Here is a 26,613-nt window from a genome sequence, read left to right as displayed (position 1 = left end):
TTTCTATATATCCCTCTTAGTTGAATGTAGGAGTCAGCATTGTATGGTTAAAATTTTTATTAACCCACAAAGATGCTATCATCAGGGTCAGCTCACTGAAAGCCACCATAGTCCCCGAGGACCATAGGCTGCTCTCCCCTTTTGAGAGAAAGCTGATCGGTGGTGGTTTAACCAGCAGGTCACCACACTTCAGGCGAGGAGCAAAGTTGAGAGGGCGGGGCATTCATAAACACCCTCAGCCGGTAAAGGGAATTGAACCCGCGTTGGTGGCGTCGCCCACATCACGAACCAGCCAACCCATCAACTGAACTAACTGACCCCCCAACGTACTACACAAAATAAACCATGAAAGCAAAACTATGGCTTTTTTGTAATCCAACAGCTTTTTAAACATACCTTAAATACTAATATTTTGCCTTAAAATATCTACATTTATTTTATGAGCTATAAAATGCAATGCTTTGTGGAAAGAGATAATTTAGAATTAATTTCAAAAGCAATCCTTCTCTATTATCTGAAATAACCACAGGCTTTCTATTGGATTTAGGGTGAGCATTATTTTTAATTGGCAAAGAATTGAACTAATTTGAAATGGCAGACATGACAGTATACTAAGAACTTGACGTTATAAAGTTTCAAGTTCAGTGCCTCACAACCAGTACAATATAATGTCTGATGGGAGGGGCAGTTAGAGAAGGCTTTTGTCTGCTGCCAAACCTCACTATTCATCTTCCATTATTCCAGGATCTCCACTACAACATTTCTAGTACTCTTGCATGCTCTCCGCCCAAGTTTTGTACACTGGCATTGCTAACCCAGTGCTCCTACATTTCAAGACCATTATCCTAACACCACCATAACCCAACATCCAAGCCTTTCTTCACTCCCAACATATCATTCAATGGTCCTATTCCCTGACTCAATGACTCATTCCACCACACTTCCAGATCATATCATCCCTCCACTCTGACACACCTATTTTCACTGTTTCCAGATCTTTGGCCCATCCTTCACATCAAAAAATAATTCCTTTCCCTTAGTGCCACTAATATGCTTCTTACTGACCCTTTAATTCAGTACCCTGAACAAAGAAAGCCAAATCATGGGAAGGACACAGACCAGAAAGAGGACAAAAGTGCAAATGGAGAAGGTATAACATTCTGTATTAACATGGACAGGGTATTTTTTTGTTTGCCATTTCAAAATGTGAAAATATTAATTGCTGAAATATTTAATTCCCTCCCCACAATACCCACAGAAACAATCAAGGGAGGAGGGTGCATGTGCATGGACGCACTGACTGGGTAAGGGAGACTAACTCCCTCGGGATGGTAGTAGATTTGAAGTTGAGGTAAACTATATTTCCCAGAGACTTCCACTTGCGGCTGAAGTGTTCAACTGAAGCAGTGAGGAACATTATTAATCAATGCAAAATGGGGTCCAATGACATTCAAAGGACTCCAATTCTATTTTAACTGCAGAGCAGGAGAACTCTATCAGCCTCTGTAAGAATAAAGTGGCTATCTACCACTTCAATCTGCCAACCCCTCTGCAATTTAATTATCCTTCCACCAGAGCAAAGATTAGGAAATTACTGCCTGAAGAATGACAGGCCTAAATCTATCCAACATACGTTTTTCACTAAAAATCTTTGTTATTCATCTCACAAAACAATATAATGTGCCAAAGCATACTAATAGACTGCATTCATAATGCAAAATACATTCAAGTCTTTTCAGTCATTCAATTCGACCATAATTGATTGTCGTTAATCTCCATTTATCCTCCTTCGTTTCATTCCCTGACCTGAATCAAAACCTATGGGGTCTTGACTTTCGCTCCTGAGGTGATTACGCACCCACCAACCTTTGCCCTTGCACTTTCCATGACAATTCATCTAGTATCCACCATGGGCAGAACTCAGGAGCCATGCGGAGATGAAATAAAGTCCTAAAGATCTATTACAGACTTCACAACCTAAAAAACAAAATACTGAATCCCTCATAAAAACAAACATTTGTATTCATACCTGCATAGTAAAGACAGCTAATCCTTTAATAACCACTTGAGCTGTGAATCAAGCTGTAAACATACAGATAACCACTACGATATTGATAGGTTGTGGAAAGCATGTCGAAGCTGAGTAATGATAGAACTAAGGTTTATGTCAACAAACGGCTATTGAAACAGCTAGAACATATTTTTTTCAACTCGCAGACAGGCTTTTTTCCATTTTTAAAGGGATGGCCATTTAAGTAACTTGACAACTCCCAGTTCTTTGTACTTTATCTACCATTCATGAGCATTTATGAATGATCAAAAACTCATAACTGTCTGAACTCAGCACTGTGTCTAAGTGACAAAATGGCACTACTGTGTTGGGGTTCTCTACAAGTGGGTTCCCCTACCCATGGTGAAAATGTTTTCTGCCAGATATGGATAGGGATTTCCAAATCCGGGGTCCGTCCACCTTTGTGAATACATCTTGGGTTCTTTAGGACTCTGCAAAAATCCATGCCTTGATCTGTCTTGAAAATGTCACTTGCCAGCATGCAGTTTCAAAAAATATATTTTTAAAATTATTTTACGGGATGTTAGGCCAGTATTTATTGCCCATCCCTAGTTGCCCTTCAGAAGGTGGTGGTGAATTGCCTTCCTGAATCGCTGCACTCCCTGAGGTGTAGGTACATCCACAGTGCAGTTAGGGAGGGAGTTCCAGGAAGTTGTTCAAGTGACAGTGAAAGAACGGCGATATATTTCCAAGTCAAGCTGGTGAGTGACTTGGAGGGGAACCTCCAGTTGGTGGGGTCCTAGGTTTCTGCTGCTCTTGTCCTGCTAGGTGGTAGTGGTTGTGGGTTTGGAAGGTTCTAAGGAACCGTGGCGATTTACTGCAGTGCATCTTGTAGATGGTACACACGGCTGCCACTGTTAGTCAGAGGTGGAGGGTTTGAATGTTTGTGGAAGGGGAGCAATCAAGCAGGCTTCTTTGGCCTGCATGATGCCAAGCTTCTTGAGTATTGTTGGAGCTGCACTCATCCAGACAAGGAGAGTACTCCATTACACTCCTGACTTGTGCCTTGTAGATGGTGAACAGGCTTTTGGGGTCTGGAGACGAGTTACTTCCAGTAGGATTTCTAGACTTTGACTTGCCCTGGTAGCCAGTTTCTGATCAATGGTAACCCCCAGGATGTTGACTGTGGGGGAGTCAGCGATGGTAATGCCATTGAATGTCAAGGGACAGTGGTTAGATCCTCTCTTGTAGGAGATGGTGATTGCCTGGCACATGTGTGGTGCAAATGTAACTTGCCACTTGCCAGCCCAAGTCTGCATTTTGTCCAGGTCTTGCTGTATTTGGACATGGACTGCTTCATTATCTGAGGAGTTGCAAATGGTGCTGAATATTGTGCTGCCATTCGCAAACATCCCCACTTCTGACCTTATGATGCAAGGGAGGTCATTGATGAAGCAGCCGAAGGTGGTTGGGCCTCGGACACTACTCTGAGGAACTCTTGCAGTGATGTCCTGGGGCTCAGATGATTGACCTCCAACCACCACAACCATCTTCCTTTATGCCAGGTATGACACCAACCAGGGGTGCGTTTTCCCCCGATTCCCATTGACTCCATTTTTGCTCGGGCTTCTTGATGGGGATAGGTTCCCAATTTGACAAATCCTTTTTGTTTCATGACACCTAAATGGCATAGCTCTCATTTTAAGATTGATCCCTCTTGTTCTGGATTTCACCCACCAAAGGAATTTGGTTCTCTGCATATGCCTTCTTAACACTATGATTAAAACACTCCTCAACCATCCAAACTCAAAGCAGGTTATGCAACCTGTTCTCAGAAGTTACTCTTTTAAACCCTTCAAAGGGGGCTCACCACCAGCTTCTCCAGGGTAATTAGGGATGGGCAACAAATGCTGGCCCTACTAGCAATGCTCATATTCTGTGAATGAATAAAAGAAAATAGAAAGTTGCACCCCAAATGGGATCTGACTAAGGCTCTGTACAAGTGGAGTATAATTTCCTCGCCTTTGAACTCTATATGCCATTGCTCTGTCCACTCACTTTAAAAAAGATTTTTGAGTACCCAATTCATTTTTTCCAATTAAGGGGCAATTTAGCGTGGCCAATCCACCTACTCTGCACATCTTTGGGTTGTGGGGGTGAACCCCACACAAGCACGGGGAGAATGTGCAAACTCCACACAGACAGTGACCCAGAGCCGGGATTGAACCTGGGACCTTGGCGCCGTGAAGCAGCAGTGCTAACCACTGCGCCGTGCTGCCTCTTACACTCACTTAATCTATGTCCCTTTGTAGCTTCCTGCTCCTCTTCACAATATTCTGTATCTCCAAAGTTACCTGCCATCTGCAAATTTGACTAAGTCACTCTCTAATCCTTCATCCAAGTCATTAATGTTTATGGTGAAAACCAGCACAAATCCAAAATTACTTGCTTCATGAGAGAATGACACTTTCTCCCGACTCGGACTCCTATCTCCCAACTAATTACCAACCCATGCCATAAGGTTGCCACCAATTCCATGCAGTTACAGAACCTCAGCAAATATGGAAATCTATCTAGACAACATTCATAGATATTCCTCTATGTACTATACTAGTAACTGGTGAACTCCACAAATCAATTCCGATTTTAACCTAGTATCCTGACTTTAACAGCCACCACATGGGTTTTCTGACTTTTGTAAAACGCATCAAGGTCAACAAGGAGAGAGTATAGCATTGATTCATTGGCTTTATGAAAATGGTAGACTAAGAAGTCTTTAAAGAATGAATCTGCACAGCTGCTTCCCTGTCAATGTGAAAGGTTTGTGCTCACAGGACATCTTCCGAGAGTGTACCTTCAATGCTTTAGAGGGGAGTTCCCACATTTTGGAAGCCATATCTGCTATCTTGGACTTTACTCACTTCAATCTGAACTGATTGCAGTATGGGATAACTGCAGTTATAATCATGCAGTTCTACCATGAAACTCTAATGAGGAACAGGAGGAGCAGCAATATCAACAGGACCAGCTACCTTCTTCTTAGCCACATGGTGCTTCATAGGCGAGAGGGGATGGACACCCCAGCTTGAAGGAGGTGTTAATCCTAGCCCAGGGTATATAGGCAGAAAATCAGTTTTCTCAATAAACAAAGAGTAGATTTATGTGAATACATAAAAGCTTTGTGGCCTTTGCAGATTTTATAGAACAAATCACCTTCCATACTCTGTTTGGTTTGTTAATGGAAGTTTATACACTGTACACAAAACGTACGTCTTCATTAATTAAAATGTTTTGGCTATAAAACTACATGCATCATTGATCAGAAAAATCTAGAGAAGCATAATACTGTATAAATATAAATACCCTTTTCCCTCTGGCATTATAACGTGAACAGTAAATATTCAGTCAGTTACGCCATCAGATTCATTTTTGTTATTTTTTTATTATTAACAATTGATAACCATAGTGAAATCCAGCTTTATAATTCCTGTAAATACAAAACAATTTCAGCAAGATCAAATTTGCAATTTAGCAAAGTCTTTGCACTGTAATTTTCATTATTTCATGGTCAACAGTAATATACAGAATTCAAATACAACTTGGTTATTATCAATGTATTTTAATCAGCAAACATTTTATTTCTAATTACTCATAAAAATGAACCTGCTACATTTTCAAATGTTTTCTCAGTAAGTTGTGATATTCCTGATATACGCAAATTAACACACTTTAGTGACATTATAAATTATTCTTAAGCTTTGGTGAACATGGACATTGATACACCATTTTGAACTGGTTTCAGCAGAAGTAAAGGCAGGCAGCTCATTGCTGGAAACTGCCATAAGTACTATATTGTGCACCGGTCAAGTCTAATAAAAGGAGGTGGTCCATTGGAGGCAAAGGCCAACTTCAGAGGGTCTGGCTGATGAAATCTGTCAGAAGTCCTGTCAACGATGCCAAGGAGAGATACAATAGAATTCACATCACTCTATTGAGAAGACCATTGGCTTGCTGAAAATCAGATTCGGATGCCTCAACAGATTTAGGGTCACCCTTCACTCTACACCAGCAAGGGTTTTTTACAGAATGGTGATCTGCTGTGCCTTGCACAACATGGTGCTGGAGACCTGAATGGAGCTACAGGACGAGGTTGCTGTCAACCATTCCTTATCTTCTGGGGAACAGGAGGAAAAGGAAGAGGAATTGGAGTAAGAGCCCTCAGTAAGGGGGCTTGAAACATTTAAATGTTGCTGTTCATTGGGTGCATTTGTATAAAAAACATAAAGTTAGCATTCAGATCAGCAAGCAATCAGGAAGGTAAATGGCATGTTGGTCTTTCTGGCAAGACGAATGCAGTACAAGAACAAGGAACCTTGTTAAAATTATATAGGACTGGGCGGCATGGTGGTGCAGTGGTTAGCAGTGCTCCCTTTAGGCGCCGAAGACCCAGGTTTGATCCCAGCCTCGGGTCACTGTCCATGTGGAGTTAGCATATTCTCCCGTGTCTGTGTGGCTCTCACCTCCACAACCCAAAAAGATGTGCAGGTAGGTGGATTGGCCATGCTAAATTGCCACTTAATTGGAAATTTGTTTTTTTCGGGTTATGGTGAGACCACACCTGGAGTCATGTGTGTCGTGATTTTCTAAGGAAGCATCTACTTGCCTTGAAGGCAGTGCAATGACGGTTCACTAGATTGATTCCTAGGATGAAAGACTGAGTAAATTAGACCTTCGAAAGAAACAAAGGTGACCTCATTGAAACATACAAGTCCCTGAAGGGGCTTGTCAGGGTAGATATTGAGTGGTTGCTTCTCCTAACCAGAGAATATAGATATGGGATCACAGCATCAGGTAAAGAGGTGGATCATTTAGGCCAGAGGAGGGGAGAAATGTCTTCACTCAGAGCGTGTCAGTCTTTAGAATTCTTTACCCAAGAGGGTTTTGGATGCTCCATTGCTGAATATAGCCAAGGCTAGGACAGAGAGATTTTTGATCAAAGAAACCAAGGGATGTGGAGAGCAGGCAGCAACATGGCATTGAGGCAGAAGATCAGCCATGATCGTACTGAATGAAGGAGCAGGCTCGAGGGTATGTATGATGTGTTCCTGCTCCTATATCTTATGTTCTAATTTGGCCACACCAGCTGCATATTTGGATGCTAAATTGGGAAATCAAAATGCTGCAATGAAGAGGACTAGACAAGCAATATTTTCTCATTCACTATTTCACAAATTAAGCAACATCACTTCCCTTGTTGAACTATGTCTTTCTCTTCAGCTTCCCATCACTTCTACATATTACTACACCTGTGGCTTTATCAGAGTTAGAGGCAGGCTGCTCATTCTCTTGTTCTGGCAACTGAGACATCCATGCTTAACGTCCTCTGAGATTTGTGATTCATGAGGGCCCCACCAATGGCTGAGCCTCCTGCACCTGTTTAGGGGAAATCAACCACCAGGGCAGGAAGCAGCTCTGTCCAAGAGGGATATGAGTGCAAGTGATGAGAAGTGGGAGCACTTTGAGAAGAGATCCCATTTCCACTTCCCCTTTCGTCATCCTCCCTCTTATGGTCCACCTGCACTTCCCCGCTAGCAGATAGCAGAATAGCGCACTGCTGCAGATCTCAAGCTTTCCAACTGTATCGCCATTAGTTTTTCTAGTACCTTTTCTCCGGCGATAATGATTGTTTTTTTAAGTAACGAGTACCCAATTCATTTTTCCAATTAAGAGCAATTTAGCGTGGCCAATCCACCTATCCTGTACATCTTTGGGTTGTGGGGACGAAATCCACGCAAACATGAGGAGAATGTGCAAACTCCACTCGGACAGTGACCCAGAGCCGGGATCGAACTTGGGACCTCGGCGGAGTGAGGCTGCAGTTCTACCCACTGCGCCACCGTGCTGCCCTGACAATGATTTTTTAAAATTATTATCCCTCTCTTTTGCCTCTTGATTTTCTACTAGTCATAGAATTTACAGTGCAGATGGAGGCCACCCGGCCAATCGAGTTCACAGCGGCCCCTGAAAAGAGCACCCGATCCAAGCCCACACCTCCACCCCATCGCCGCAACCCAGTTACCCCACCCAATCTGGGTCCTCATAGCTGACTCATTTGTAGACACACCTGCCCCACTCCATGGATCTGATGTACCTAGTCTAAGTGGTATGTCTGTCTCCTGGAACAAAATGTCCAGGTAAACTTCGCCCTCCCTGATGCACCGCAATGCCTTAAACGTGGACTTACGGCTCACCAAGTCTGAGCCAAAGTTCCTCCAAGTGTGGATCACATTGGTGCACACCTTTACCCACATACTGCAGCTGCAGCACATCACCTTCCCTGCCATTTTTATTCGGTTTTATTTAACTAATTAGGTTTAGAAATATCACTCTACAATTATGTGTAGTATATTAAATAGGGTAACTAGTTAAGCTATAAATTTATTATAATATTATATCTCCAGAGTATCAATTTAAACTACTGCTCCAGTTTAGCAAGAGAAAATAAATGTTAAACATCATCAACCAATTACCTACCTGCTCACCTAATAGTGTGGATATGGACAGCTATTTTTTGCAGGACACAAATAAAGATCCAGACAACAAAATATGATAACAAGATTGTAAATTGAAATTAATGGTTAACTACTGGAGTCTCTTGAGTTGTAAGCTTGCAGAACAGATTTACCTTAGTACATATTGACTAAGTTGATAGCTACAAATATAAAACTGAACTATCACTTCCAAAGAGTAGAGAAGTTTCAGCTGAGAACATCACGAGATGGAGGTATCATTACAATAGGCTCAGCAGCTATATTATCGAACTGACAAACGATGGAACTAGGGAAATGGGAGAAGTTGCCCCTGGCAAATTCTATCCTGGGAGGAGTCGTGGGGTTGTTAGTGTTCAGCCACCAAAAAGTATGCATCATGACAATATCACTGCCGAGGCAAATTACTGACATTCAAAGAAAATATAATGTGCCTTACAATTTAGCATGTGTTGTGGCGAATTATAAATACATACTTAGATACAACACATTAGAAGGGGACCAAACAAGAATGAGAGGGAGGACTTAAGATAGTATGGTAACAAGAATGAACCTAACATTGGGGAAAAGCTAAAGTAAGTCGGACACTAAAATTTACTTCGTTTTTTACCCCTATATTTCTGTAACTGAAACAGCCCTACAACCCCTGAAATATTTCCAATGCAGATTTTTTGCACATTCCGGAGTTTCTTTGTTCCATAACTGATAGCCACCTGTGGCTAAGCTCTAAATTCCTTCCCTTCCACGTCTCTACCTTTTCTTCACGATGCTGCTTAAAACTCACCCCGTATAATATTTCCCCATAAAGTACAAGACTGAGAACTAGTTAAATTGCCTAGTTATACAGTTTGCATGTAACCCAAGTGGCGTGTGTGGGACCACATCCTGAAGGTGATCTCAACTCACTTTTACATTAGTTTACTCTACAGTTAGATAATTTATATGACTCTTAAGTTACATTGCCACTTTGGATGCACTTAACTCAAACTGTATTACAATGGCACTGTAAATTTCTGAAAATAAATGGCAAGAGTTATTCAGGTACCTGTCTGTGGTATGTACAGCCATCTCATGAAAATTCCTTTTCCCGTCAGCCTGATTTTGTAATTCTTTTGTATGGTCCATCAACTCTTTCACAGTTTGTTCTGCCTTCCATCTCATCTCTCGTTCTTGATCCAACTCTTGAATAAGTACCTAAAAGAAAAGTCAGCAGGGCTGCTAGATTTATTCGGAAAATATTAATTGGAAGTCTGTCTGTTACAAAGAAAGGATAAACTTGAACATTCATTGCATATTTCATAACCTGAGAATTTCCAAAAGCACCTCAGTCAATTAAGTAAGTGTAGGTAGACACAAGTGACAAAAAACTTGCATTGAGCAAGATCCCATAGACAGCAAAGGAGATATATGACTGGTTGATTTGTCCTGCTGCATAGTTGAAGGATGAATCTTGGCAAAAACATCATTCTTGTAGGTGGATGTATTTTAATGCAATTCTCTCCACCAAGTCATAGGTCAGACTGCTTATTCAGCTAGTCAGTTCACAGAACATGGTTTTAAAATTCCGATCTTGCCTACGTAGGTTTGTTATGGGCCAGGGTTTAGAGAACCCGAAAGTGTATCATGGAGTTCACCACAACCTTTAATAGATTGTGTTTATGGGGAGCACAAGGGCCTACTTTACAGGTGCGATGCAACAGAGATCTAAAGTACCTTTAAAAACAAAACAATGTTTATTATATGAAGCCAGTTAACATTTTATAAACACACACTAAACATTTTAACAACTATCAACAGCAATAATCCCCACAGATACAATATTCTATAAGTAACACTTCCTAACTTTCCTAACAACACCCGTAAGTCCAAAGGACACTTTTCAAAGAAAGACAGCAAGTTTAAAATCTCTACAGAAACAGGTATTACTTTGAAATCGTTAAATGAGCTGAAGACAGTTTGTAGCTTGTAAAGGGAGGTCATTATACAGCTGCTTGATTTGCCTGCAGCTGTCCAACTCTGAAAACGAAACTAAAACACAGACATACACCAGCTTTTTGCCCAAAGCGAAAGTAAAAGCAGAGCCACAGCTCAGCTCCACCCACACACTGACATCACTGCAGCTCTTTGATAAACATCCATTTCTTAAAGGTACTCTCACACGACACCTGCCCCCAAGAAAAAAAATAAACCATCAACTTCAAGATGGTTTCATTTTTCACTTTCCTTTATGAAATATTGACAGTGAATATTTAACAAAACAGAACACGCAAACATTTATAATAACATAGTCCATTTCAGTTCTTCTTCCTCCACCGAACCTGCTTCTTTTCATCACATTCGTGACAAAGCATCGGCTATCACGTTTTCTCGTCCTGCCACATGTATTATTTTTAAATGAAATGGCTGTAACAATAAATTCCATCGAAACAGTCTTGCATTGTTATTCCGGAATCGCTCAAAAAATGTCAACGGATTATGATCAGTATATATAATTGTGTCAGACGGATTGCTCGTCACAAAATTTGAAAATGTTGCAAAGCCAGCACCAAGCTCAAAGTCTCCTTCTCAATCGTGGAATACTTTTTCTGGTGAGAATTCAATTTCTTTGACAAATAACCAATAGGTCGCTCTAGCCCGTCGTCGTCGTCGTCTTGTAGAAGCACAGCACCTACGCCCAACATCCCTCGCATCAACAGCCACTTTGAATGGTTTTGTATAATTTGGGATGGCTAACACAGGAGCAGTGGTTAACAAAGCCTTCAGGCAGTTAAATGCCTGTTGACACTCCACTGTCCACTTAAATGTGCTACCCTTCCTTAGCAAGTCCGTCAATGGAGCAACCACACTGCTAAAATTTGGCACAAATTTCCGGTAGAATGCACTCATGCCAAGAAATTGCATTATTTCCCCTTGTGTCGAAGGTATTGGAAACTCCCCAAAACTTTTGTTTTCACATCCTGTGGGACAATTCGACCCTGTCCGATTGTATGGCCCAGGAAAGTGACTTGGGCTTTTCCAAATTCACTTTTGGCTAAGTTTACCACCAAACCCGCCTCGTGAAGTCGATCGAATAACTCCATCAGATGCTTTAAATGTTCCTTCCATGTCTGACTGATAATTACCAGATCGTCGATGTATACCACACAATTGGGTAATCCTGAAACAACTTTGTTAGTTAACCGTTGAAATGTGACTGGGGCGTTTTTCATGCCAAATGGCATAACTTTGAATTGGTATATACCATCTGGAGTCACAAAAGCTGAAATCTCCTTCGCACTTTCAGAAAAAGGTACCAGCCAGTAACCTTTAAGTAAATCCAGTTTGGAAATAAAAACTGATTGTTCCACTTTCTGAATGCAATCCTCCAAATGTGGGATAGGATAAGAGTCCGTTCTTGTAACTGCATTAACCTTTCTATAGTCCACACACAACCGTTGGGTACCGTCTGGTTTCGGTACCATCACTATGGGTGAGCTCCATTGGCTGCAACCTTGTTAACCTGTGCCAATTTTTAAGGGTTAAGTCTATATGGATGTTGTTTAATTTGAACAGCATTTCCCACATCTACATCATGTATACCCATTATAGTGCTTCCCAACTTATCTTCACAATCTTGCCCATGTGATATCCACAAACTTGCTCATGTGATACCAATAACTCTTTCAGGTCAGTTTGTTTTTCCTCTGGAAGGTAACTCAACAATTTATCCCAATTTTTAAGAACATCCTCGTTTTCCAATTTAATTTGAGGGATGTCAAATTGAAAGTCATCTGGATTCAGTTCTTCACTGAGTTAGAATCATTAAAACCTCCTCCATTTGCTCTCCTTCTCTTTCAAAGTACCTTTTAAGCATATTCATATGACACACCCGGTGAGTTTTCCTTCTATCTGGCGCACTTACCACATAATTTACCTTACTTAATTTCCTTTCAATCTGATACGGTCCACAAAACATTGCTTTTAAAGGTTCACCTGCCACTGGTAACAATAGTAAAACTTTATCTCCACTGGCAAAACTATGAACTTTGGATTTCTTGTCCGCTACCCGTTTCATCACATTTTCTGCAACTTTCAAATGTTGTCTAGCCAATTCACCTGCTCTATTTAATCGTTCCCTAAAATTTGACACGTAATCCAATAATGTAAGCTCCGACTGCTCAGTCACAATGTTTCTTTAATCAATTTAAGTGGTCCTCTTACCGCATGACCAAAAATTAGTTCAAAAGGACTGAATTTGATTGACTCATAAGGTGCATCCCTAATTGCAAACAGTATGAATAGAATTCCTTTATCCCAATCCTTTGGATAATCTTGACAATAAGCCCTCAACATTGTCTTTAATATCTGATGCCACCTTTCCAACGCTCCCTGCGATTCTGGATGGTACGCAATTGATTTAAATTGTTTTATTCCTAAGCTATCCATAACTTCTTTGAATAACCTTGAGGTAAAATTTGATCCTTGATCCGATTGTATTTCTGTGGGTAGTCAATATCAGTAAAGAATTTAAGTAACTCCTCCACAATCCTTTAAGCTGCAATATTACGTACAGGAATGGCCTCTGAAAACCTAGTAGACACTTCCATCATAATCAAAAGATACTGATTCCCACTTTTCGTTTTAGGAAGCGGTCCTATGCAATTAATTAAGACCCTTGTAAAAGGTTCCTCAAATGCGGGAATGGATATTAAAGGCGCTGGTTTTATCACTGCTTGAGGTTTCCCTATCACTTGACATGTGTGATATGATCGACAAAATTTAACTACATCTTTATGTAGTCCAGGCTAATAAAAATGTTTTTGGATTTTAGCTTGAGTTTTTCTTACTCACAAATGGCCTCCAACTGGTACCTCATGTGCTACTCGCAACACCTCCTTTCTTTCACCTACCGGCAATACCACTTGATAAACTTCTGCCCACTTTTCATCCGCCTGCATATGTAAAGGTCTCCATTTTCTCATCAAGACATCATTTTTACTGTAATAACATTCTGGTATACACTCAAGATTTCTCTTCTGTGTATGCTTTCTGATACATCTGTTTTATTTCTATATCTTTGTTGTAACTCCGCCAATTTTCCTGAACTAAAAATATCCGCCTCATCCTCCACCTGTTCTTGTTCTTTTCCAACCATCTGATCAAAAATTGTTTCTGATAATTGAACTTCAACTTTATCTTCACTCTTTGATTTGTCCTCTTGTCTTAACCTATGACTTTGTGACCTTGTTACTTCACAATCCGGAAAGATCCCAGGATATTCGTCCTTCAACACTTCAGTTGTCTGATTTTCCACTGGCTCATCAACCACAGTAGGCATCACTCCCACCTGCGATCCAGCTATATCATTACCCAAGGTGAACTGCATTCCTGGACAAGATAGTTTCTCTTACTTTATATAATGGAACACTACTCTTCTCACCCTGAATTCCACATATTACCACCTTTTCTGGCAATATTCTTCCCAAACTACATAACTCCTCATCTCTTACCATTAAAGATTGACTAGCTCCCGTATCTCTTAAAATTGTGACTTCTTTACCTACTCCTTCTGGTACACGAGTAACCTTTACTGACACAAGTAAATTCTTTAAAGAGATCTAGCACTTTCTTATCAATCACCTCTTGATCAGGCTGTACCATCTTTTGCACCCTTCGCTTCACTTAGGCTTTCCTTTACCACTTTAACAAACCCCCACTGTTTGACCACATCAGTTTCCCCAGTGCTTTTCTTCCACCACCAACACGGTGACTTTACATGGCCTAGTTTATTACAGTGAAAACATTTGAAACATTTCATTTCTCTTCCACCCTCCTGGATTTCTTTTTAAATCTGAGGTACACTCTCCTTATTATCGCCCATCAGATCTCCTTTACCTCTCACACTGAAGTATTTCTCTTTTCCCCAGTTTCTATCCCTCACAGGCTGAAAATGATGTCGGAAACCAAGCTTTGATTTATGAACTAATTCATAATCATCTGCCATTTCTGCTGCTAATCTCGCAGTTTTAACACTCTGTTCTTCCACACGAGTTCTCACTACATCAGGAATCAAATTTTAAACTCCGCCAAAAGTATAATTTCTCTGAGAGCTTCATACGTTTGGTCTATTTTCAAAGCCCTTATCCACCTATCAAAATTATTCTGTTTGATCCTTTCAAACTCCACGTATGTTTGACCAGGTTCTTTCCTTAAATTTCTAATCCTTTGTTTGTAGGCTTCAGGCACTAGTTCATATGTACCTACGATGGATTTTGTCACCTCCTCATACATCCCAGATACCTCCTCTGATAGTGATGCAAACACTTACTAGCCCTACCTACCACATTTGTTTGAATCAGTAATACCCACATGTCTTGTGGCCATTTCATTTGTTTAGCCACCTTCTCAAATTAAATGAAAAAGGCTTCGACCTCCTTCTCATCAAACCTTGGCAGTGCTTGGATATATTTAAATAGATCCCCACCAAGCCTTCGACTATGATGCTCTTTCTCTTTATCCTCATCACTATCCCCCAACTGTACGTTTCCCGTTACATCCGCCAATTTTAACTGACTGTCATGTTTCGTGGCCTTTTTCTGAAGTTCAAGCTATCTCACTTTTTCCCTTTCCTCTCTCTCTTTTTCTTTTTCCCTGATCTGTAGCTCCCTTTCTCTCTCTTTTTCTCTTTCCTCGCTCTCCTTTTCTTTGTCCCTCATTGCGTATTCAAGCTGTTTTAATTCTTTCTCGTGTTCCAGTTGTTTAATCTGTAATCTGAAGGGCCCAGAGGGGCAATTTCTTCACTCAGAGGGTAGTGAGTGTCTGGAATGGGCTGCCAGAGGTAGTAGTAGAAGCGGGTACAATTGTGTCTTTCAAAAAGCATTTAGATGGTTACATGGGTAAGATGGGTATAGAGGGTTATGGGCCAAGTGCGGGCAACTGGGACTAGCTTAATGGTAAAAACTGGGCGGCATGGACTGGTTGGGCCGAAGGGCCTGTTTCCATGCTGTAAACTTCTATGATTCTATGATTCTAACTGAATTTTTGCAAGTTCTAATGAGTCAGACTGTATCTCAGGCAATTTTAAATGCTCAGCTGGCGCAGAAAGTACCTCTCCTTTTCGCATGCTGTCAGGTAATGTTAACTGCAATGTTTTTTGCCAAATCTAAAAGCCTTTTTTTAGTCTCTGCTCCCAAGATATTGCGTGTGACCTTTGCCACCCCCAAAAACTTCTGAACCTCTGAAAGAGCCAGTCGACAACACACTCCCTATTTAAACTGGTATACCACACCTGAAAAGCAACAACAAATATGCTCACCCCTCACTGTCTTTAAGTTCACTAAGCCAATCCAATCAAGAAAATAGACTTTTATCCCTCGAGCTCCCAATTAGTTATGAGCCAGGGTTTAGAGAACCCCAAAGTGTATCATGGAGTTCACCTGACCCACAACTTTTAATAGATTGTGGTTATGGGGAGCACAAGGGCCCACTTTACAGGTGTGATGCAACAGAGAACTAAAGTACCTTTAAAAACAAAACAATGTTTATTATAGGAATCCAGTTAACATGTTATAAACACACACTAAACATCTTAACAACTATCAACACCAATAATCCCCATAGATACAATATTCTATAAGTAACTCTTCATAACTTTCCTAACAACATCCATAAGTCCAAAAGATCCTTTTCAAAGAAAGACAGCAGGCCTAAATTACTACAGAAACAGGAATTACTTTGAAATCATCAAATGAGCTGAAGATAGTCTGTAGCTTGTAGAGAGATGTTATTTTACAGTTGCTTGCTTTGCCTGCAGCTATCCAACTCTGAAAACGAAACTAAAACACACAGACATACACCAGCTTTTTGCCCAAAGCGAAAGTAAAAGCAGAGCCACAGCTCAGCTCCACCCACACACTGACACCACTGCAGCTCTTTGATAAACATTCATTTCTTAAAGGTACTCTCACATGACAGGTTCATTATTAAATCTTCACCCAAAAGCTTACTTGTAATCTTGCTGGAAACTGTCTGTTCTTCTGAAACATAATCAATCTTGCTGGCACGTTCTGCTGATATTAGGACTCCAAGGTACAAGTATTTGACTAACATGAGATTTTACTGTGATGCGGGGATGTTGGATTTATTCCCTCTTTTACTAAATCGATTAGTTCATCCTTACACTCCTAAACACTCACTACACTTTTTTAAATTATAGCATTCGAGTTTGATTACCATCTGGGCAAACAGAAGGGGGCTTTAATATAATACACCACCTGAAGAACACTTCATTAAGTGAGACGATGGCACACTGGTATTGTCACTGGACTAGTAATCCCGATACCCTGGGCAATGCTCCAGGGACCCAGGTTCAAATCCCGCCACTGCCGGTGGTGAAATTTGAATTGATTAAAAATCCGGAATGAAAAGTCGAACCATGGCCATGAAAGCATTGTCGACTGTTGTACCCATCTGGCTCACTAACGCCTTTTAGGAAATAAATCTGCCATCCTTACCTGGTGAGGCCTACATTTGACTCCAGGTCCACAGCAATGTGGTTGACTCATAAATGCCCTCATTTGAAGGACAATTAGGGAAGGGCAATAAATGCTGACCCAGCAATGCCCACATCCCATGAATGAATAAAAACAATTAACAATGCAGTAATGCTACATTACAACTTAGATTATGTATTCCGAGAGTGCTGACTGAATCTGCAACTTTCCATAGTCTTACTGCAGTCAAACCAAGCTATGTTATTTTAAAATTACAGGAGTGTAATTGGATTACATTTATATTTGTTCCATGGGATGTAGCATGAACAAGAAGTATTATCTAATTTTATTTGAATAGTTTCAATCCTTCGAAAAGCACTTTTGTCTATTTTATAAAGCAGCATAGCCACTTTTGAAAATGACCCATTGAATTATTGAGAAATAGACATGCAAAGCTTGCTGTATTTGTGTACATCTACGGCTGTCAGTCAACAATCTGCACATAGAACCATATGCTCCAGTGTCTTTACGTATGAAAGTAACAAGGTATTCCCATATCTATATAATTTAGGAGCAAAAATCTGAACTTTATTTTGTATCTAATTAGATATACTTTTGTTTAAAAGCATGCTTTTATGCCTCTCAGACTCATTATTTGTGACCTCTGATTGGCATCTTGAGATACTCCTATTAAAGAAATGATTTGAACATATCTCAGATCTCTTCCAGCCATTCAACTAGAAAGAAACATAACTAAATTGGTGCTTCATCGTAACCTGTAGGCCAGGGATAAGGAGACATTTTTTCACACAAAGAGTGGCGAGCCTGTGGAATTCATTACCATAGGAAGTAGTTGATGCTAAAACTTTGAATATATTCAAGAGGTGGCTGGATATAGCACTTGGGGAGAATGGGATCAAAGGCTATGGGGAGAAAGCAATATTAGGCTATTGAGTTGGATGATCAGCCATGATCATGATGAATGACAGATCAGGCTCGAAGGGCCAAAAGGCCTCCTCCTTTTCCTATCTTCTATGTATCTATAAGAGCTTAAGCTAGGAGATTTCACTACCATTCAGTACTGTAGTGAAACAAACAAAAGCCTTTTTCCATGACCACCTGCCCAAAATCAAGTGTTCTTGAACAATTTATATTGTTAGCTATTCATTAATCAATTTAAAACAAGAACATTAATTTTTATTACCCTATATGTGGACTCCTCAGTCATACTTGTTTTCTTGCTGTCTTGCGATTTGTGTTGAGTTTTTTGTATTATTGACATACTCCTGGGTGTGCGTCCCACTACTGCAAGCTCAGCAGATTCTACAGGTGAGCTGCTAGAGAACTCTTCACCTCTGGGTTGGTTGTTAGAGGATTTTAGTTTTCGCATGCAGGGCTCTTTGTCCCTGAGACAAAAGCAATGATTTGTGTTACATTTCATAACATTTTGCAGTAAAGGTAGACATTCAGCACATCATATCTGCAATGGCTCTCTAAACAAACTGTGCATTGTAGTAATAAGCGGGGCCTAGTTTTAAGGCCAATTAAATTGGATATCTTAAATTAAAGAATTGGGCACTTTAAAAACCACAGTCTGCAGAAGCCTGCAGAATCCGAATATACAGAACTCAAGACAAGCTGCCGGGGCGGATTTGAAGCTGCCCCTGCATAACCCATCAAGTAATTATCATTGCAACTTGAGATTCACTGGCCTATTGTCCACAGTTCCTGATATCCTATCAACTGATAGTCGCTCCTACTTAAGATGCATCGGCCTGTTGTTCACAGTTACTGGGCGCGATTCTCCAAAATGGAGACTAAGTGTTCGCGCCGACGACAGGGGGCCAGCACGGCGCTGGAGCGGTTCATGCTGCTCCAGCTTCCCTTCCCGGCGCCAAATGGGTGCTGCGCCAACCCGCGCATGCAGGGGCGGATCTACTATGAAACTAATGAAGCTTAAGCCCCTAATCCCAGAGGGGCCCCAGAAGTGACTTTAGTCCACTTGTTTCAAAATTTTGGGTCTACTGTATGAGAAGGGGTTTAAAAAAAAAAAACTAATAATACTGTAATTCAATACAAAATAAGTTAAAATAAAAATTAAACGGTTATTAAAGTATCATGTAGGCTAGCCATAAACGAAAAAACATTCAAATTAAGGATGCTTCATTCTAAATATATTTAATATAAAATTATAAATAATTTAAAACATTATTCACATTTATGACAGAAAAACAAACAGTAGATGATGTGTCGTAACAAAAAAGGGGAGCCGTTGAAAAGGCAATCACAATGCTAACGTGAATTTTGAATGTGATAGCACTCGTGATAGCAATCTAGACAAGAATTTTTTTAATAAAGTGTTCATAAGGATACAATATTTTAATTACCCCTACTCAAAAATAAAGGTTATATTTAGAAAAGTAAGGTAAGTAATAAAGGTGAAATAATGTTAGATTAGCCTAAGCCTATTGTTTTTATGAAGAGGTGAACGGAAGGTAGGCTGTGACCGCATAGCCGAGGCTAATACTATATTACAAGTATTTATGAAAAAGTAATAAACGGGTGAATGTGTGTTAAATTACAGGTGTTTATTATGAAAAGTGTTCAAATAATGGTAAAATTGTGTTACATTACCTTGAGTTTTGGTGGCCTAGGTTTACCTAACTTCGTCTGGCCTATTCTGTCCCCGCTAGTGTAGGCTAGCTTGAACATAGCCTAGTTTAGCCTATTTAGCTTATTTATTATAAATCTTAAAAAATGGCACTTTACTTTCGGAGAAGGTTTTTTTTAAAAAAAACTCTCAGAAAGTAGACCTAAAATTTTTTCCTTTCAAAGCATGCGACAATAGTCGCAAGACTCAAATTGATTAATTTTTTGTTGTATATATTTCAACAATCCCAAAGTTTGAGAGTCAGTAGCTGAGATGTTGTAAAGGTGGAGTGTCGCAGTAAGTTGGCTGTTCTGCTGTGGCTAATGTAATTTTTTCCCCTTTTTAACAGAGGTCAAGACCCTAGAGGAATAACAATGAATTCACGAAAGTACTTAGTGGATACCAAAAACGCAAACTCAATGAAAAACGATCTGCCAAAATATCTAAATGTCAAAAACTAACAAACTATTTTGCAATGTCAAGTTTGTCAACACCTACAGTTGAAACAAGCCAAGCAAACACCATTGAAGCCAGTGATAGTGCACAAACCGTGGGAGCTCTTTCTAGCAATATTCAACCCACTGTTGACGCTTTTGATACAGATGACGATCACAGCGGTCAATATGAAAGTACCGCGGAACAAGCAGAGACTGAGCAAAACCATGAAACAGGAAGCAAATTCAGTGATTTTAAAGAATACAGTGACCTCGAAAACTGGCCCATAACTGTTGATAATGATTTCATACAGAATTGTTTAATGCAAGACATAAGTTTTTTTCAAAATAAAAAACCAGATGATGTATATACCGAATCAAGCAGGGTTTACAAGGAGCAAAACAGAAGTTTCTCAAACAAATATTTTGAAAAAAGATTGAAAAATGGCCAAACTGTGATGAGATCCTGGGGCGGAATTCTCCGGAAACGGCGCAATGTCCACCAACTGGTGCCGAAAACGGCGCCAATCAGACGGGCATCGCGCCACCCCAAAGGTGCGGAATGCTCCGCATCTTTGGGGGCCGAGCCCCAACATTGAGGGGCTAGGCCGGCGCCGGAGGAATTTCCGCCCCGCCAGCTGGCGGAAATGGCCTTTGTTGCCCCGCCAGCTGGCGCGGAAATGACATCCCCGGGCGGCGCATGCGCTGGAGCGTCAGCGGCCGCTGACAGTTTCCCACGCATGTGCAGTGGAGGGAGTCTCTTCCGCCTCCGCCATGGTGGAGACCGTGGAGGAGGCGGAAGGGAAAGAGTACCCCCACGGCACAGGCCCGCCCGCGGATCGGTGGGCCCCGATCGCGGGCCAGGCCACTGTGGGGGGCACCTCCCGGGGACAGATCGCCCTGCCCCAGGACCCCGGAGCCCACCCACACCGCCTTTTCCCGCCGTTCAAAAGGTGGTTTAATCCACGCCGGCGGGACAGGCAATTTATCGGCGGGACGGCCCATACGGGCCGGAGAATCGAGCGGAGATCGCTCCCCCCCCCCAGGACCCCGGAGCCCGCCCACGCCGCCTTGTCCCGCCGTTCAAAAGGTGGTTTAATCCACGCCGGCGGGACAGGCAATTTAATCGGCGGGACTTCGGCCCATACGAGCCGGAGAATCGAGCGGGGGGGGGGGGCCCGTCAACCGGCGCGGCCCGATTCCCGCCCCCGCCGAATATCCGGTGCCGGAGACTTCGGTAACCGGCGGGGGCGGGATTCACGGCAGCTCCCGGCGATTCTCCAACCTGGCGGGGGGGGGGTCGGAGAATGACGCCCCTGGTTAGTTTACTCAAAGACCAAAGGCTGTATATACTGTTTTGTTTGTAAACTCTTTTCTAAATGCCAAACATCACTTACAACAGGTGGGTTTTCTGACTGGATGAATGTACTCAGAACTCTGGAGAATCATGAAGACAGCATGGAACATAAGAGGGAGATGTTGTGTTGGATAACAAGAAAGTCAAATAAAAATACTGTGGATCAGCAACTTGAAGAACAGATGAGAAAAACAATACAGTACTATTTTGAAGTACTGAAAAGAGTTGTAGCTGTTATAAAGTTTTTAAGTGAAAGAGGTTTGGCATTTAGAGGTCATGAGGAGAAGTGGGGCTCACCAAATAATGAAAACTTCATGGGGGCCATTGAACTTATTGCAGAGTTCGACCCATTTCTACATGAACATCTCGAGAAATGTAAAAATGAAAAAGTAAATGCTACTTACCTATCCAAACCCGTATATGAAGAATTGATAGAAATCATGGGAAAACATGTGCAAGGTGATAATTGTGACTCAAATCAACAACCTAGACACCAAATACTACTCTATTATTGTTGACTCTACATCTGACCTGACACATGTTGACCAGCTGGTAATTGTGGTTCGATACTGCTACAATGGAAAACCCTGTGAGAGATTTTTAACATTTTTACCGATAGAAAACCATTCATCCACGACCTTGTTCAACAAAATACAACAAGTCCTGGGTGAACATAAGCTTTCACTTCGAAATATCCGTGGTCAGTCCTACGATAATGCATCTAACATGAAGGGCTCGGAGAAAAGGCTGCAAGTACTCTTTAAAAACATTAACAGGTACGCAGACTATGTACTATGTGCAGCCCATTCACTTAACCTTGTTGGAGAAAAGGCAGTGTCTACTGTACCTGACTATTTTGGCATTTTGCAGGAGCTGTATGTTTTCTTTTCTGGATCTCCACGAAGATGGGGGATTTTAAACACACAGGGCAATCTACATTTTTCTCTAAAGAGCTTAAGTGTAACTAGATGGTCTGCACACTATGAAGCAATCCGGGCAATTAAAAATGGATATATGGGTATTTTACAAACTCTCAAACATATTTTTGAAGACTCAGAAGAGAAGCCTGAAAGTAAACGAGATGCAAAGAATTTATACCACAAGTTGGTAAAGCTGGAATATGTTATTTTAACAGTCGTTTGGGAAGAAGTGCTGGAGCGTTTCAACAAAACAAGTAAGAAACTCCAAACCCCTGGTTTTGATGTGTTTGAAGGTTATCTTCTGCTATCATCTTTACTTTCGTTTGTTAAAGAACTCAAGAGAAAATTCAGCCGATAGGATTGCACACTATGAATCAGAAGCAAAAGTTGTGTGTGAAGATATCACCTCAAGTTATTCTGATGCTTCCAAACGCATTGTTACAAGGACATTTTCAGATGGAACAAGTGGTATTGCTTCTTTGAGAGGAGCTGACAAATTTAGGATAGAAGTTCTATATCAACTCTATGACTGCTTGATAATCCAGTTACACAAGAGGATTGACCCACATGAGCAGATTGCGAAAAGGTTCAAGTTCCTCTCAGAATTGGTGAACAATTCTGAAATTGATGAGGACAGTATTAAACTTATAATATCTTATTACAAAGATGAGATTGACCACAAATTAGTAAACGAGTGTTATCAGTTCAAAGAATATTTGCACCTTAGGAAATCCCAGATCACAGAAGAAAACACGCCATCTAAAATGCAATGCGCAGAGGTTCTTCAGCTTATTTGTGAGCAACACCTAATTGAAGTGTTCCCCAATATTACTACTGCGCTTAAGCTGTACTTGACAATGCCTATCACGAGCTGTGAAGCAGAAAGGAATTTTTCAAAGCTATCTTTTATAAAGAACAAATTTTGGTCTACCATGACTGAAGAGCGTTTAAATTCTTTATGCATATTGTCTCTAGAAAATGACATTGCAAGGAAGCTCTCATATGACAAAACTGTACGTGAATATGTTCCTAGAAAAAACAGAAAAAAAAAGATTATTTTGTAAAATGTGCTTCATGTAGTATGTATTCTCATAGGTGTCTAAAATAAAAGATTATATTGACTACGGTCTTTTCTAGGTTTTATTTCATCATTCTATGATGCATCATGTATGTATACAACATTTCCCTAATTTCCATCCCCCCATAACTCGAAAACTATAAGGCATAGGACATTTTTATTCACACCAGTGACTTTGACATGTGAGATAATCCAGTTCAGCAATTTTAATCAAAATCTGAGATGTAGTGGTTAAATTTTTTTAAACTTTGTGGTGATCTGTCATGGAACAACCCCATTGAAGATGATAACAGTCGTTACCCAGACCTCGTTGCTTGTTGAGAAGGGGCCCCCATAACAGTTCAAGCTTCAGGGCCCCAAAAATGTAGGTCCGCCACTGCGCGCATGAGCAGTTGGGCCGCGCATGCACGGGGAACTTCTTCAACACTCCGGCCCTGATGCAACATGGCGCAGGGGTTCTGGGGCTGGAAGCGGAACAAAGTAGGCCCAGGGGGTGGGGGGGGGGGGCCGGCCCGCCGATCGGTGAGCCCCGAATGCGGGCCAGACCCCATCGGAGGCCCCCCCCAGTGAAGAAGCGCTTTCCCCCGCCCCACAGGCCGCCCCCCCCAATCCTTCGCGCAGAGTTCACGCCGGCAGCGACCAGAGGTGAACGGCGCCGGCGAGACTCTGCCGTTACCGCTCGGCCCATCAGGGCTGGAGAATCGGCGGCCTGGCCGCGGACGGCGGCCTGCGACGCGCCAAACACGTCGGCGCAAATGGTGCCGATTCTCCGCACCTCGGAGAATCGCGCGCCGGCATCGGTGTGGCGCGGTTGCGGCGATTCTCCGGCCCGACGCGGGGCTAGGAGAATTGCGCCCCCTATAACCATCAAGCAATCATCACTCATCCCAAGGCGGGCTCAGGTGCCCTGTCAACAGGTCATCAACCAGACCATTGAGCACTGAGACCCTGCCTCCTGAGACTTCATTGGCCGAAGGCCAAAGGCAGGTGGAGAAAGGAGGTGGGTGATGACAGGGAGATAAAAAGTTTGGCATATTCCAGACATCTGGAGAGAAAGGACTGGAAGCTAAGACTGGAATCAAGCGCCTCAAAGCAAAAGACTCGAGGCAAAAGACTCGAAGCTTGGTGTGAGATGACCTTGGCCAAACCAGAAGGAAGGAAGCAAGCAAGGGACAGCCAGTGAGAATCACCTTTACAAAGAGGAACCAGAGGGACTCCGGGATCGGATCTGCAACTTACCAAATCACCTTTACGGGAAGTATAGTCGAATCCTGGGTATTTCTTGTATGTATAGTGGGTAATTTATGGGTCAACTATATTTAATAAAGTGTGTTGCATTATATCGGTGTCCTACTTTGTTCTCCTCATAAATAAAGATACATGGGTAAACTTTAATTAAAGAGCTGGTTGAAGTATCTGAATTGGACAGATACAACAGCATTTAGTCTCATTCACTTGCTTTTCACCAATACTCGCAACAAGTTTTCTTTTTGTCTTATTCCCTCTAACCTAAATCATTCTGATGAGCTTATATTTATGCCCCTTAGTTTATTATTCATCTAACACTTTCGTTCAAAATAAATTGAAGGTACAGAATACAACTTCATGGGCTAGATTCTCCGGCCTAGGACTACCGAAGCGCGTTTCCCGATGGGGCGGAGAATCGGGTGTCAGTGGAAAAAAAAAATCGGGTTTGGCACGCGAACACAATGCTCCGGACCCTGCTGGCTCTGGGATCGCAGTTCACAACCGCGCCCCAGCGGGAGGATGCAAATAAATGCAAATGGGTGTTAATGACCAATTTGCATCCATTTAGCAGACCTGGCAGCCTATTCGCCGTCCCTCCATGATTCTCCTGTCCTCTGGGCCGGGAATCACGTGGATGTAGCTTACTTATGGTATTTACCAGTATGGCCCTGACGTGGTGGACCTCGCGGTGGGTCAAGTGGGTAACTCTTTGCATCCACCATCCAGAACAAAGCAGCACGCATATTGCCACCCCATCCACAAACATTCACTCCCTCCACCGACGCACAGTAGCAGCAGTGTGTAACATCCACAAGGTGCACTATAGCAACTCACCAAGGCTCCTTTGACAACACCTTCCCAAGCCGCAACCTCTACCATCTAGAAGGACAAGGGCAGTAGACACATGGGATCACCACCCTCTGGAAGTTCACTTCCAAGCCACACACCATCCTGAAGCGGAAATATATCACTGTTCCTTCACTGTCACTGGGTGAAAAATCCTGGAACTCCCTCCCTAACACTGTGGGTCTGAGAGTTTGGCTCAAGATAAAATAGAGCTTTGTGTAAACTGGAATGTCAAGGCTTTGTAATCGCTTCTGCTTTTGCACCTGACAAATTGCAGTAACGGCCTTGGGAATGGTTCCTAATTTTAAAGATAACTATAACTAAGCTGAAAGCAACAGAATGCCGTAACGTAGGCCTCCTCTAAGGGGGCTGTCCTCAGAAAAGAAACAGTGTCATATATTGTATATAAATTACTGTCGGATGTATTAACTTTGGCTTGCTGCTGTACCTCCCCGAGATAGTGGTGTAGCTCCGGCCGTGAATAAACGTATGTTAAAGTGACTTGGTGTTCGATTGATCATTTCATCCGGACTGAAGGGAAACAAATTCTCAGGTCTACCAACACCACATGTACTGCAGCGGTTCAAAAAGGCAGCTCACCACCACCTTCTCAAGGGCAATTAGGGATGGACAATAAATGCTGGCCTATCCAATGACTCTCACATCCCATGGATGAATTTTTTTAAAAAAAACTTTAACTGTTTAACTTGGCATAAGGTATCTGCACAGTTCAATAGTGATTACTTTGTCGAGATGTATGAATTTTTGATCCTTGGGATGCATCTATCATATGCTTGTTTTCATTAACAAAAAGAAAAAATGTTTCCTACTTACATAAAATGTAACCATTTATCAGCTTCAAAATGAGAATGAATCAAAATACAATAAATCCAGATTAGAAGAAAATTACTTTCTGTCTAATTCCTATCTACTCAAAATAAGCATTTTAATAAGTTTAACACTTTGCATTCAGCATCCAAGGTAATGAGCAGATCTCAACTGTAATAGCTAGTGTTTGTCCAGCAGATCAGATTTAGCGTCTATATATTG

At 41.6% G+C, this 26,613-nt stretch overlaps 1 protein-coding gene across 6 annotated transcripts in view; it reads right to left on the bottom strand.

Moving 5' to 3' along the window:
• Nucleotides 1-26,613, bottom strand: part of lrrcc1 (leucine rich repeat and coiled-coil centrosomal protein 1) — a 218,278-nt gene that overhangs the window by 116,473 nt on the left and 75,192 nt on the right. For all 6 annotated transcript variants that reach the window (XM_072467939.1, XM_072467941.1, XM_072467943.1 and 3 more), the window contains 2 exons: nt 18,235-18,436; nt 9,605-9,753 (listed from right to left, as the gene is read on the bottom strand). In XM_072467939.1, coding sequence (XP_072324040.1) covers nt 9,605-9,753; nt 18,235-18,436 — 351 coding nt within the window. The remainder of the gene's footprint in view (nt 1-9,604; nt 9,754-18,234; nt 18,437-26,613) is intronic.

This window comes from Scyliorhinus torazame, chromosome 11 (genome assembly GCF_047496885.1).
Source record: "Scyliorhinus torazame isolate Kashiwa2021f chromosome 11, sScyTor2.1, whole genome shotgun sequence".
Classification (NCBI taxonomy): Eukaryota; Metazoa; Chordata; class Chondrichthyes; order Carcharhiniformes; family Scyliorhinidae; genus Scyliorhinus; species Scyliorhinus torazame.
This window is presented reverse-complemented; position numbering and strand designations above follow the sequence as displayed.